General features: G+C 48.3%; 1 protein-coding gene across 8 annotated transcripts in view; it reads right to left on the bottom strand.

Annotated features, from left to right (window-relative positions):
• Positions 1-14,982, bottom strand: part of SH3PXD2A (SH3 and PX domains 2A) — a 296,381-nt gene that overhangs the window by 82,375 nt on the left and 199,024 nt on the right. For all 8 annotated transcript variants that reach the window (XM_083149276.1, XM_083149277.1, XM_083149279.1 and 5 more), the window contains one exon: positions 920-1,051. In XM_083149276.1, the coding sequence (XP_083005402.1) occupies positions 920-1,051 (132 nt within the window). The remainder of the gene's footprint in view (positions 1-919; positions 1,052-14,982) is intronic.

The following is a 14,982-nucleotide window of genomic DNA, read 5'->3' as shown; positions in this document are numbered from 1 at the left end:
TATTCTAACCACAGAAAGAAAAAACGCCTGCCGAAACGGTCTCCTAGACAGAGTGCCACATTTGCAGGAGCCCTGGACAGAAGCCTGCAACGTGAATAATGAGACATCGCAACGTGCCCTGACAGATCACAGCACAAATATACAGTACATGGCCTGATGGGGTACAATATAGGAAAACAAACAGCCTGAATGTAAACACACATACTATTAACTAAAGGCTCTGCCGGAACCACTGCTCTGTTTGCTTATGTAACCCTGGCGGCTGATAAAACACAATGGCAGCCAATCGCTGAGCAGCTTACTTTCTTTGTGTCATTTACTAGCAGCCAGAGTTGAAACAAGTAAAATAATGCACTTTTTCACTTTATGATGCACAAAATGAGTTTAGCAGCCTTTGAACTGCATGTAATCCCTTTAGAATAGCTGTGATGTGGGCCACCAATGACAGATAGCTTAACTGCTCTCCTGTAAAGCACGTCCAATGTATGCTGCTGAAACATCTTGCTATGTGGGCTTGTCCTGAGTGGGAGCAGCCATGTCTGTCCTGTACAGTTACCCGTGTCACATAACCAGCTATAGAGTTAACTAGGAATTAAAGTATGAGGTATAAAACGTTCACAGCTGTCTCATCTGGCAACTGACACCCAAGCAAACATGTAGGTGGTGCCCCTTTAATTAAAACAGTGATGCAATGTTATTAATCCATACATAAGGCATAGGATACATTCTTATGGTGCAAGGCAATATTTTTGGCTCAGAGCCCAAATCAACTGGGGAGAAGGTTTTACCTCCTGAGCCAAGTTCAGTACCAGATGCAGCTAATGTACAGCGCTGCGGATGGGAGGGGAGCACATAAAACAGTTATGAGAATGGGGAGAGATAAAAAACAAGAAAAACGAATAAATGTAGGAATTCTTACCGCTCTCGTTTTTCTCTATCACGTCCACCAGCTCCCCAGCCTTCAGGCTGATCTCAGAGTTCTCCTGCTTCTCGTAGTTGGACACCACTACGTACTGTTCCAGGATCATGGGCTCCGAGTTGCCGTCAGCACCTGGGGAAGGGAAAAAGCAAGCCGTGAGCCAGCTGCCGGCCATCGCTCCGCGAGAACGACCTGCGTCCATTCGATACATGATAGGCAAACTTGTCATCGGAATTTAGCCAATCGGAATACAATCTTGGCTCGCAAGATAGGTCCAAAGGGCTGGCCATATAGATGTATCCCTTTCTGGCCCTTGAATGAGGAGCAATCAGGAACATTTGATGAAAGAAGGAAAAAAAAGGAGATGGAGCAAGCCGGGAAAATTAATCATATGGCCGCATGTCAGAGCCGGTTCTTTCTGAGGGGTATGACAGAGCAGGATTAGGAAAACAATGTGAAGAAAGGATGGAGTGGCGGCTTAGACCCCATGTAAACTAATAAGGAAAGTAAACAGCTCTGCAGCGCAAGGAAAAGCGCTTTCTCTTATGACTCCAGCTGGAAGTCAAGAGGGGACTGTGGACGCCAATCATATTCATTTGCACTGGAGTTCTTAAACAGAAACACATGAGTAAAGTTGAGTAAGGAGGGAGGGAGGGAGGGAAAAGCCAGAAGGAGGGGGGAAAGGAGAGAGAGAGAGAGAGAGAAGGAGGAGGTCTGCACACTGTTTACTTCACGCAGCAGAAGTACTGTAAGTCACAGCGCCAGATTCTGTCTAAGAGGATTTTCCATATATATATATATATATATATATATATATATATATATATATATATATATATATATATATATTCAATGCAGTCCCCCAATACATACATTCTGCAATATGTACACTCCACATGCTCAGTATATATTTATTATAATGACCGTAACTAGTCTGGCTGATATATGAATATCTTTCGGCATTGTTTAATTAATAACCCCAGCTCCAGGTCCTGTATGCCATCCAGTCATCCCTGCCATGGAAGTATGCCGGTTATTGTACTTTCCTCCTGATATTTCTAGTATGGCAATCCACTGTTTTAACTATAGAACAAAGGATTTAGCTATTTTACTTATTGCATGTTATGATTGTGGTTTATAGAGCTGCTCTGTACAGTACACAATTGCCATTGACTGTTTACAACACACTTTCTATTGACACGATGTAACGCTGCTTTACAGCGGCCAATTCAAATGTCAGAGCAGTTATGTGGCAACCTGTGTGTGCAACAATGATAATTACCATAAACTTTGCGCTGCAGCACAAGGTGCAAGGATGTGAGGATTGGGGATCATTGTCAAACAGTGAGGTGTGGCATTAACAGAGTTTTAGCTTAATTAATTAGTAGAAGTAGTAGTAGTAGTAATAGGGGTGGTAGTAGTAGGGAATCATATAGTTATGGCGGTATTCAATGCCGCAAGTGAGGGCGTTTCTGCAGTGAGGGTGGCTTCTTTTTGATGAGGATCACCGAAAACAGGCCATCCTCACCATTTAACCCCCTCCCCAGCCACTCACTCTATTCAATGATCTGGGGGAATCCTCGCCATCAGAGGATGGCGAGGATTCTCCCGAACGGCGAGGTTCGCCACTAATGCAGCAATCCCACTGCATTTAGCGGGGACCCTGGCTATTTTGATGGGCGCACTTACCGTTTCCACCTTGCTGGAAAAAAAACAAATAAATAGCAAGTACAGGGGAGTAAGTTGAATACTGACCGGCGAGCTATCGGTGCTGCTCGCCATCACAGCTCGCCATAGGGCATTGAATACACCCCCTTAGTCTAGTTAAATAGGTTGAACTCGATGGACTGACGACTTTTTTTAAACCTAAATTACTTTAGTAGTAGTAGTAGTGGTAGTAGTAGTAGTAATAGTAGTGGTAGCAGTAGTAGGGGGCAGTAGTAGTGGTAATAGTTGTAGTAGTAGGTGGTGGTGGTATTAGTAGTGGTGGTAATAGTAGTATTAATGGTAGTGGTGGTGGTAGTAGTGGTGGTGGCTGTAGTAGTAGTGGTGGTAGTACTATTAGTAGTAGCAGTAGTAGTGGTATTAGTAGTGGTGGTGGTAGTAGTACTAGTAGTAGTAAGTGGTAGTAGCATTGGTAGTACTAGTAGTAGTAGTGGTGGTGGCAGTAGTGGTGGTGGCAGTAGTAGTGGTGGTAGTAGTAGGGGTGGTGGTGGTGGTAGTAGTACTAGTAGTAGTAGTGGTGGCAGTAGTGGTGGTGGCAGTAGTAGTGCTGGTAGTAGTGGTGGTGGTGGTGGTAGTAGTACTAGTAGTGGTGGCAGTAGTGGTGGTGGTAGTAGTAGTGGTGGTAGTAGTAGGGGTGGTGGTGGTGGTAGTAGTACTAGTAGTAGTAGTGGTGGCAGTAGTGGTGGTGGCAGTAGTAGTGCTGGTAGTAGTGGTGGTGGTGGTAGTAGTGGTGGCAGTAGTGGTGGTGGTGGTAGTAGTAGTGGTGGTAGTAGTAGGGGTGGTGGTGGTGGTAGTAGTACTAGTAGTAGTAGTGGTGGCAGTAGTGGTGGTGGCAGTAGTAGTGCTGGTAGTAGTGGTGGTGGTGGTAGTAGTACTAGTAGTGGTGGCAGTAGTGGTGGTGGTGGCGGCAGTAGTAGTGGTGGTAGTAGTAGTGGTGGTGGTGGAAGTAGTACTAGTAGTAGTAGTAGTGGTGGCAGTAGTGGTGGTGGCAGTAGTAGTGGTGGTAGTAGTAGTGGTAGTAGTAGTAGTAAGTGGTAGTAGTATTGGTAGTACTAGTAGTAGTAGTGGTTGCAGTAGTAGTAGTTGTGGCAGTATTGTTAGTAGTAGTGGTAATTGTAGTAGTTATAGTAGTGGTGCCGGTAGTGGTAGCAAAAGCATTATAAAACTTGAATGAGTGAGTGATACAGTATGTTGCTAACTGGATTTTGGGGAGATATAATCAAACCTCCTAAAGAAAAAGATGAAGAAGTTGCCCACAACAACTAATAATCTCCCATTTACAGCTCTGAAGATATCATCCTTTACAGATCTGCCCGTCATCTTCACTCCACTAATGCGTGTCACCTCCCCTGCTGACTGGTTACCTCCTCCCTCTCTTTCCTGTTAGATTTTGCCTGTGCTGCCCCCTATCTCTGGAATTCTCTCCCTCTCCCCATCAGACTCTCCTGTCTCTACAAATCTGCAAAAGGGCTCTCAAGACACCAAACCCAGCCAACTCTCATCCTAACCCTCACTGTCTACCCCATCTGTGTCACCCTTGTCTAGCTTCCCCTCCCCTGATGTGCTTTTCCTTCTCTTACGGCCCATGTACATTAGGCAGAGCTACATTGAGCTAAAAATCACCTAGTGTGTATGGGTGGGCGATAAGCGGTTAGCGCTGATGCACGCTCCCGAGTCTCCTATCGCTGGGCTGGGTGAAAATCGCTAAGTGTGTATGCACTGAGTGATTTATCTGCTGCATAACCTAGTCCTGCATAACCCTTCTCCTGCATAGTCCCGAGGTTGCTCCTCCAACCCCCTGCCTTATGCCTTAACCATCTCTGCTTTGCTTACAGTACATCCTGCCATCAGGCCACCTCCCGCTAGCTTGCACCTCATGTTATCTGTCTGTCTCCCTTTCCCACTAGAATGTAAGCTCCTCCGAGCAGGGCCCTCTTCCCTCTTATAACCCTCCTCTCCTCACAATTCACTTACTGCTCTCCCCTACTCAGTGACCATCTTTGCCCGCATACTCTTCTGCTGGTAAATGCTCATCTCCTGCCTATGGCCGCCAGCCCAGAGTAGTATGCGGATTACTCCCTCGCTGCATACATCTAAGCTGTATTGTACATTGTATTGTGCTGCTCTTTGTTACCTGTACTTATTTTTTGTTATTTATTTAATGTAATGTAAAGTTCTGCCTCCCTGTACTATTCCATTGTATGCCGCTGTGAAACACTTATGGCGTGTTATCAATAAAATGTAATAACAATAACATAACATAGGTGATGGGCAAAACTCTCAGTGTGTAAGCACCTTTACTTCGTTTATTTTCTACTGCATACTACATTGGTTCCTAAACTCTGTGCCTAGGCACCCTGGGGTGCCAACGGGATGCTTGCAATGGTGCCTCGGGTTGAGTTTCCCTTTGGCTCAAAGTAATAGGCCAAACCAGTGCTGGTGGCTGCCAATCATAACATGTATGGACTATTAGAACCACAGCTGTGTTCCCCACCACATAACTGAACATGAGAGTGACATTTAAGCACAATTTATTTTTTATTTTTTAAAATGTATCCATAAGAAACTGTTTGTCTAGGGGTGCCTTGAACAAATGCTGATATTCTAGGGTGTGCTGGTCAAGAAAGTTTGGGAACCACTGACATACTCCCTACATCGGCACTTAGCTACCCTGATGCTTATTTCAGTGTCATGTCCGCTGATGCAGCATTGTTTATACACTATGTGCTTCTCCTACATTGCCTTTAAGCTTTTTTGTTGCTTATTTATGTGCTTTGTTAGGCGCTGCAGACCCCTTGTGGCACCATATAAAGTATGATGATAATAGGATGCTGCTGCTGATGCTGATAGAAATAATAATAATTATAATAATCATAGAATATATTTGATAAATTATATCAAGAAGCGTATTGGTTGCTATGGGAAACGTCTGTAATTGCCCTCTTTATAAGGTTTGATACATCTCTTCCTTTATGTCCTAATTAAGTAATGGGTCTACTTCATGCTGGCTAAGTTGCTAATGAATTCAGCATTACATGTAAAACCGAGAGGCGCTCCCTGGCATACAACATACATGGAAAATACTATGACAACATCTGTTTTCCTTACAGGCCCTCATGCCAATCCCCCATCCTCTTTCTAGTGTCTAATTTGTGGGATGAACTAATATATCATATATAAAATAAAATTAAGCAATAAAAGCATATTTTATCACTTTATTAGCAACTAATAAGACAACTCGTCGTTTCACACACCATGAGGCGGGTCCGTAGTGAATAAATGGGCTGCATTTCCATGAGTTCTCATGGTTCAGTATAATTGCATCTGCTGTGTGTATGTGGCCTGTGCTTTAATGTGGAAATTTGGTGTCTTTTCATATACACATTTTTTTTTTTAAAGTGTTTAAGTCCAAAAATGAAACCAGCTGCCGCGTTCTGAGCTGAGGACACCGTGCAAGTATGTGTGTGGGGAAATGAGACGCTTGTGTGCCGTCACAGGGCACATACGCCTCTGAGAAGGGGCAGAGTGATATTTATACGTGATGTACGGCATGGATACAGGTGTGATAGACTGTCAGTCAGCATTAAGCAAAGTTATACAACTAAAACACTTCACAAATATTCATCAAATATAAATACAGGCCTCAATCCCCCCCTCCCCCACTGAAGCTGGTGCTCCAAAAATAATGTAAGAGTATAGGCCCATTATATATGGGTATTTGCACCAATTTCACCACTGCGGTAATCATGAGCGCTAGCCTTTTTTCTCTCCCGTACTCCTTGATTACGGGTACGGGAGAGAAAAATTATGATGCAGGGATGGCACAGCTGTGTGCGTGGGGGGGGGCATCCTTGGCACATGGCAGGTGTGTACATGCTGTGGGCTATGGTAGGTATGGACTGTATATGGCAGAGACATGAGAATGGAAGGTGCACGCTGTATGTGTGAGACAGATACTGAAGGAATGGATGGGTGTGTATAGACACACTGTAGACCCGGGGGGTGTATAGAGTGTGCACATTTTTGGTATACAGGTGTACATGTATGGTGGACACTGGGGAGACTGGGGGGCATGCTGTTACGGTGGGACGCTGGCGAGCTGCCAGGATGTGTGGAGGTGCAGGGACACTGATGATGGTGTGTGGGGTGGGCAGACGCAGCTCATTGCCAGCGGTGACGCCGCTCCTGTGTGCACCCGGCCCCCCACACGGTCATGCGGCGGTCAGCCCGGCGACGCTGTGTGACCGAGAGAGGGGTCGGACAGGCAATCCTGACTTTCATTGTGGCACACAGCGGGTGGCCGTGTTTTCTTGTCGGGGAGTGGGACATAAGCTGAACCGGGGGAGTGGCAGCAGCTGGCATGGTGTGCTGGGGCTGCGCCCAGCTGGGGACAGGCGGAGGACGTTCGGCCAGTTGCTGCGTGCCGGGCGTGGTTGCAAACAGAGGGAGGCAGGATTGTGTGTTGGCGTGATGCTGTGGGCAGGTTCCCCGAGTTGTGACGGCATCCGGCTCCTGGTCCGGGTAGGAGAGATGGCATTGTGTGCCTGCCAGTGGGCTGGTCGCCGCCATTGTGTGGTCCTGGTGTCTTTGCAGATAGGGCAGATGTGTCACTCTGTGACTGTGTGGTGGCAGAGTCAGTGTCATAGCCTATCAGCGCACTCTGACTCCGCCCAGCGTTATACACACACTCACAGAGTGACAGATCTGGGATATTATATAAGAGATACACAGGTTGAGTATCCCTTATCCGAAATGCTCGGGACCACAAGCATTTTGGATAAGGGATTTTTTCCGATTTTTTTTATACTTACCTAGGGGGAGATTCTCTAAGAATCTCCGCCCCCCTTCGCTGCCCATCGCATTTATAATTATCGCATATGTTCTAACATATGCGATAATTATAGCAAAGGACAGCTCTTGCGTTAAGAGCTGTCCTTTGCGGTGAGAGTCGCCGGGTCCCAGCAGGTCCCGGCGGCTCCCCCCTCCCTCCCACACCCGGCACTGCTGCTGATGCGCCGGGCTCTCCTCCTCCCTGCACCCGGAAGAGGATCAGTGCAGGGAGGAGGTCACAGGTGAGAGTGGAGGGGGGGGGTGCGGGGCGGCGGGGGTCTGTGCGGGGCGGCGGGGGGTCGTTGCGGGGCGGCGGGGGGATGCGTTAGAAGCCTATAGCAGGTAACCCGGCGGGGGATGCTTACAGCATCCCAAAATGCGGTAAAAACCCTGATAACGGGGTTTTTACCGCATTTTTCGCTAAGAGAATCTCCCCCCTAGTCCCCTGTCTAGTTTTGAGAATGTTACAAACCATTGTGTCCTCCTAAGTAACAAATTGTATTTCCTTTTCCTGGTAACGTCCAAGTAAAGAATGGTGAGGCAGTGCCTGCAGTTCAATTACTGATTTCCTTTAACAATAAGCTAATTTCTCTAAAAGTCACTATAACTAACACACACTGCACAGTGTCACATGAAATCATATTTATAACTAAACAGTACTCAGAGACAGATAGAATTCCCAGTAGCCACATGATCATAGAATACATAATACCATCATTTTATTGCCTGATGTCTTTAATCACTAATTAGGGAGAAAACTAACAGCAAAAACCTTCCCACAAAATATCTGTCAACATACGAATAAGCAATACAACTTTTAGAATTTTAATATGAATTTTAGAATTCTAAAATTAATGCAATAATTCCAATAGGAGGAACGCTTTCCAGCTTTCAGGCTCTATCAGACATTTTGAACATCTATAGTGGTGCGCCAGCCACTTAATGTCAAGCTACAAAGGCGCGCATCCTGTCTGTCACACCAGGGGACTCAGTCGACAAGACTGAGACCTCTGGTGGGGACCTGGACCGGTACCTGAACCGGGGAGGTTGGAGAGGACCCCTGCGCATGAACTGCGCGACAGTGCACCCAGAGCCAATGAGTAGTCAGAGGTAAAAATACAACCAGGTTTATTATGCAGAAGGTTGTAATGGTACAGACAGTAAAGTATGCAGGAGTAATAACAGTTCATGCAGATTGCAATACTTTACAGGGATGATGAATTGTGGAATCGATGGTGGAACATCGGATGGATATCGGAGATGAAGACTGTGGGTCCGGAATAACGGACGGAAGGTAGGAGCTTGACTGTGGGTCCGGAATGACGGACGGAAGCTTGACTGTGGGTCCGGAGTATCGGACTATCGATGGTAGAACATCGGAGATGGATGATGCAGGAGCATCGGAGGACCAGAGTCCTGGAGCTAGGCTGGACCGCTGGGCTGACGAGGCAGGCTCACAGGTGATGGAATAACCTGGATGTCGACAGGAGATGGAATAACCTGGAACGCTCTGCAGAATGGGAGACAACACCAGCGGAGAAGTACACTTGCACGGAGACAAGGACAGCTGACCATATACAGGAGACAACTGAAGCACTAGCATTGATCTGAGAGCTCCCAGCATACTTATACCCACTGGGTGGCCAGGATTGGCCGGGCAGGTATGACTGGGAGATCAGATCACACAGGATTGGATGGGAATGACATGTGACTGGGAAAACATGGCAGCCCCCATGTCAGGCTATGGCGGGAAAGTATGTTTGCGCACACCATGCTGGATACTGGGAGCAATGGCGGCGGACAGGTGGATTGGCGTGCATTGGATACTGTCACTGGGGACAAGGAGAGCGGTGCACCGCGCAGCCGCGGACTCAGCAGCGCTGAGCAGACTGGAGGATGGCAGCGATGATGGCGCACGGCAGACAGGACGCCGGCAGAGGTGACGTCTGGACCGCAAGCTGAACCTGCGAAGGCACTTAGCCGGTAAGAAAGTCTGTCTGACAGCTCGGATCGTGACAGCACCCCCCCCTTTAAGGGTGGCCCCAGGACACCTTTTAGGCTTGCGGGGAAACTTGGAGTGGAACGCCCGGATGAGTCTGGGAGCATGGACATCGATGGCATTGGTCCATGATCGTTCTTCGGGGCCGTAGCCCTTCCAGTCGATCAGATATTGCAGACGACCATATCGGATGCGAGAGTCCAAGATCTTACTGACCTCATATTCTGTTCCACGCTGGGTGCAAACCTTAGGAGCCTTGGGGAGCTTGGAATGAAAGCGATTCAAGACCAGCGGCTTGAGCAGCGAAATGTGGAATGTAGCTGGCACTTTCAAATAGGGCGGCAACTTGAGCTTGTAAGCTACTGGATTGACGACTCGCTCAACTGGGAAAGGACCAATATATCGGGGAGCGAACTTCATCGATGGCACTCTCAATCGAAGATTCTTGGTTGACAACCAGACACGATCTCCGGGACGGAGGGCTGGCACAGCTCTGCGTTTCCTGTCGGCAAATTTTTTGTACCTGCTTGAAGCCTTCAGGAGTGAAGAACGAATAAGCTTCCAGGATTTGACGAATTGCCGGATGGTCGTGTCGACCGCTGGAACAGAGGACACAGGTTGCAGAGTGAAGTCAGGAACTCGAGGATGAAACCCATAGTTGGCAAGGAATGGAGTGACATTAGATGAAGAATGATATTGGTTATTATGGCAGAACTCTGCCCATGGAAGGAGTTGAGCCCAGTCATCTTGGGAAGAAGAGACATATGTGCGGAGAAATGCTTCAAGGTCCTGATTCACCCTCTCCGTTTGGCCATTGGTTTGAGGGTGGTAGGCTGTGGAAAACTTTAGCTTGATTTGAAGCAGGGAGCACAGGCTTCGCCAGAACTTGGCTACGAATTGGACTCCTCTATCGGAGATGATTTCGAGAGGCAGTCCATGAAGCTTGAATATCTCTTTGATGAAGAGCTGGGACAGCTTGGAAGCTGACGGAAGACCGGTGAGGGGAACGAAGTGAGCCATCTTGGTGAACCGATCAACAATCACCCAGATGGTGGTGAACTTGTCAGACTCTGGAAGATCAGTTACAAAGTCCATAGAAATATGCGTCCAAGGACGATGTGGCACTGACAGTGGCATCAATTGCCCAGGAGGAGACTGACGACTGGTCTTGTGCTGAGCACATTTAGCACAAGAGGAAACAAAGTCCTGTACATCCTGTTTGAGGGACGGCCACCAGTAGGACCTGGTGATAAACTCGTAAGTTTTCTGAATGCCTGCATGGCCAGCGAATTTTGAAGAATGCGCCCAACAGAGCAACTTCTTTCTTAGAGCTGGCTTTACATATCTTTTCCCTGTAGGGGGCGTGAGATTAGAAACTCTCGTTGCGGAGAATGCCACTGGATCAATAATAAAGTGTTGATGTGTGGACTTAGACTCACTTTCTTGCTCCCATGAGCGGGAAAGGGCATCAGCTTTTCGGTTTTGTGTCCCTGGACAGAACGACAGCTTGAAACGGAACCTGGAAAAGAAAAGTGTCCATCTGGCTTGACGGGGATTTAAACATTGAGCAGACTTGAGATACAGAAGATTCTTGTGGTCTGTGATAATTGTGATCTCATGAACAGCGCCCTCTAGAAGATATCTCCACTCTTCTAATGCCAACTTGATGGCGAGAAGCTCTTGGTCACCGATGGCATAGTTACGCTCTGCAGGCAGGAACTTACGGGAGTAGAACCCACAGGGATGAAGACGACCATCGGGCGCTTTCTGCGAGAGGACTGCCCCAACACCCACGGAGGAGGCATCAACCTCGAGAATAAAGGGCAAGGTGGTATCAGGTTGTCTTAAGACAGGAGCGGAAGTGAACCTCTGTTTCAACAGATGGAAGGCTTCGATGGCTTCTGCCGGCCACTTCGCTGGATTAGACCCCTTTTTTGTCAAGGCAGTGATGGGAGCCACAATAGAAGAGAAGTTACGAATGAATTTTCTGTAATAATTGGCAAAACCCAGGAAACGTTGAATACCTTTCAGCGAAGAGGGAATTGGCCAATCTTGGATGGCCTGCAGTTTTCCTGGATCCATTTGAAGACCGGAACCGGAGACAATGTACCCTAGGAAGGGTATAGACTTCACCTCGAAGACACACTTCTCCAGTTTACAGTAGAGATGATTAGCTCGCAGCCGGGACAGAACCTCTTTGACCCAATAACGATGTTCTGTGATGTTATTGGCGTAGATTAAAATGTCATCGAGATATACCACTACATGACTGTAAAGAATGTCCCGAAAGATCTCATTGACATAGTGCTGGAACACGGCTGGGGCATTGCTGAGCCCAAAGGGCATGACGAGGTACTCATAGTGGCCGTCTCTGGTATTAAACGCCGTCTTCCACTCGTCGCCCTCTCGTATGCGGATGAGATTGTATGCACCTCTCAGATCGAGTTTTGTAAAGATGGTTGCACCGCTGACACGGTCAAACAGCTCGGTGATGAGAGGCAACGGATATCGGTTCTTTACTGTAATGTCATTGAGGCCGCGATAATCAATGCAGGGACGTAGGCCTCCATCCTTCTTTTTGACGAAGAAGAATCCTGCGCCAGCAGGAGAAGTCGAAGGACGGATGAATCCCTTTGCCAGATTTTCCTTGATGTAACTGGTCATGGCTTGAGTCTCTGGAATAGAGAGAGGATAGGTTCTACCTCTGGGTGGTTCTTTGCCTGGGATGAGTTCAATAGGGCAATCCCACGGTCTGTGAGGAGGTAGGACATCAGCGCCAGACTTACTGAATACATCTGAGTACTCTTGGTAGGGAAGAGGCGGAAGGTCTGCTGCATCGGCTGAAGAATGACGAGCTGGAAGTACCTTTTGGAGACAGGTACCAGAGCAGGAAGGATCCCAGGAAAGGATTTCGGATGTCTTCCAATCAAGACGGGGATTGTGAAGACGGAGCCAGGGTAAACCCAGAACCAGAGCATGAGTGGCTCGGGGTAAAACCAGGAAGGACAAGAGTTCAGTGTGCAGGACTCCCACTTTCACTGTAAGTGGCAAAGTTCTGCGGGAGACTGTCGCATCAGGAATCCTACTGCCATCCACAGCAGTAAGGAAGACAGTCTTGGAAAGACTTTCAGTGGGCAACCCCCACTTGCGGACCAGTTCTGCAGTAACAAAGTTGCCAGCGGCACCGGAATCAAGAAGCGCGGAGACAGTCTTGAAATGCTGACCAACTTGTAGGGAAACTGGAAGGACACAATCGGTTGCTGATGGAGAGGACTTAATTACTCCTAGCCTACCCTCTCCTTGACGGGCTAGGAGGAGGAGTTTTCCTGACGCTTTGGGCATGCAGAAATTTGATGTGCAGGATCGGCACAATACAGGCAGAGCTGTGCCAACCGTCGACGTCGACGTTCTCCTGGAGACAAACGGAAGCGGTTTATCTCCATTGGTTCTTCTTTGGAATGGACCGCAGGAGCAGTGGGTAAAGAAGGCGGAGGAGTTGGCACTTTAACTGGAGCGCTCTTGTGACGTTCTATAGCCCTTTCTCGGAAGCGTAGGTCTACTTTAACACACAATGAAATAAGGTCACTTAGACCTGAGGGTAAGTCTCTTGTAGCAAGTTCATCCTTGATACGATCGGATAGGCCATGCCAGAAAGCTGCGTATAAGGCCCCATCACACCAGGAGAGTTCAGACGCCAGAATCTGGAACTGGACCAGATATTGCCCGACGGAACGGGATCCCTGTCTGAGACGGAGGAGTTCAGTGGAGGCAGATGCTGATCGCCCAGGCTCATCGAAGATACGCCGAAATGTTGACACGAAGTCCTTGTAGTTGGACAGGATGGCATCAGATCTTTCCCATAAGGGAGATGCCCACTCTAGTGCCGCTCCACACAGGAGGGAGATGATGTAGGCGATCTTGACCCTTTCAGTAGGGAAGTTGCTGGGTTGCAGCTCGAAGTGAATCTCACACTGATTGAGAAAGCCTCGACAGGTCTTGGGGTTCCCATCATACTTGGTGGGGACAGACAGATGAAGGCGAGGTGCAGCAGCCATTACAGGAGGATGAACGGGACTTGGAAGTTCTCTGACAGGCTCAGGGCCACTGAGAGTGGTCTGTAACTTATCCAGCCGGGAAGACAGATCTTGCAGGCAATGAATCACTTGGCTCTGCGCAGCCTCTTGCTGATCCAAGCGAACAGCCAGTTGCTGTACAGGGCTGGGTGGAGAAGCTTGGTTTGCGGCTGGATCCATTTGGCTAGTGCTTACTGTCACACCAGGGGACTCAGTCGACAAGACTGAGACCTCTGGTGGGGACCTGGACCGGTACCTGAACCGGGGAGGTTGGAGAGGACCCCTGCGCATGAACTGCGCGACAGTGCACCCAGAGCCAATGAGTAGTCAGAGGTAAAAATACAACCAGGTTTATTATGCAGAAGGTTGTAATGGTACAGACAGTAAAGTATGCAGGAGTAATAACAGTTCATGCAGATTGCAATACTTTACAGGGATGATGAATTGTGGAATCGATGGTGGAACATCGGATGGATATCGGAGATGAAGACTGTGGGTCCGGAATAACGGACGGAAGGTAGGAGCTTGACTGTGGGTCCGGAATGACGGACGGAAGCTTGACTGTGGGTCCGGAGTATCGGACTATCGATGGTAGAACATCGGAGATGGATGATGCAGGAGCATCGGAGGACCAGAGTCCTGGAGCTAGGCTGGACCGCTGGGCTGACGAGGCAGGCTCACAGGTGATGGAATAACCTGGATGTCGACAGGAGATGGAATAACCTGGAACGCTCTGCAGAATGGGAGACAACACCAGCGGAGAAGTACACTTGCACGGAGACAAGGACAGCTGACCATATACAGGAGACAACTGAAGCACTAGCATTGATCTGAGAGCTCCCAGCATACTTATACCCACTGGGTGGCCAGGATTGGCCGGGCAGGTATGACTGGGAGATCAGATCACACAGGATTGGATGGGAATGACATGTGACTGGGAAAACATGGCAGCCCCCATGTCAGGCTATGGCGGGAAAGTATGTTTGCGCACACCATGCTGGATACTGGGAGCAATGGCGGCGGACAGGTGGATTGGCGTGCATTGGATACTGTCACTGGGGACAAGGAGAGCGGTGCACCGCGCAGCCGCGGACTCAGCAGCGCTGAGCAGACTGGAGGATGGCAGCGATGATGGCGCACGGCAGACAGGACGCCGGCAGAGGTGACGTCTGGACCGCTAGCTGAACCTGCGAAGGCACTTAGCCGGTAAGAAAGTCTGTCTGACAGCTCGGATCGTGACACTGTCCTATCAACAAGCACCTCAAAGAATCAACCAACAACCCTCAGAACTCTTAGAAATTATTTAAAAAATATATATATAAATAATGGCAACTAACGGTACTGAAATGGACTCACCATATAATTAGCAGGTTCAGATTTTCCTATGATTTGGACTAAACAGTTTTGGTGTAATTATACTTATTCTCTGACAGAAT

The sequence above is a fragment of the Crinia signifera genome, chromosome 6 (genome assembly GCF_055691185.1).
Source record: "Crinia signifera chromosome 6, ASM5569118v1, whole genome shotgun sequence".
In the NCBI taxonomy this organism is placed as follows: domain Eukaryota; kingdom Metazoa; phylum Chordata; class Amphibia; order Anura; family Myobatrachidae; genus Crinia; species Crinia signifera.
Note: the sequence above shows the minus strand (reverse complement) of the source record. Positions and strands in the feature narration are given on the sequence as shown.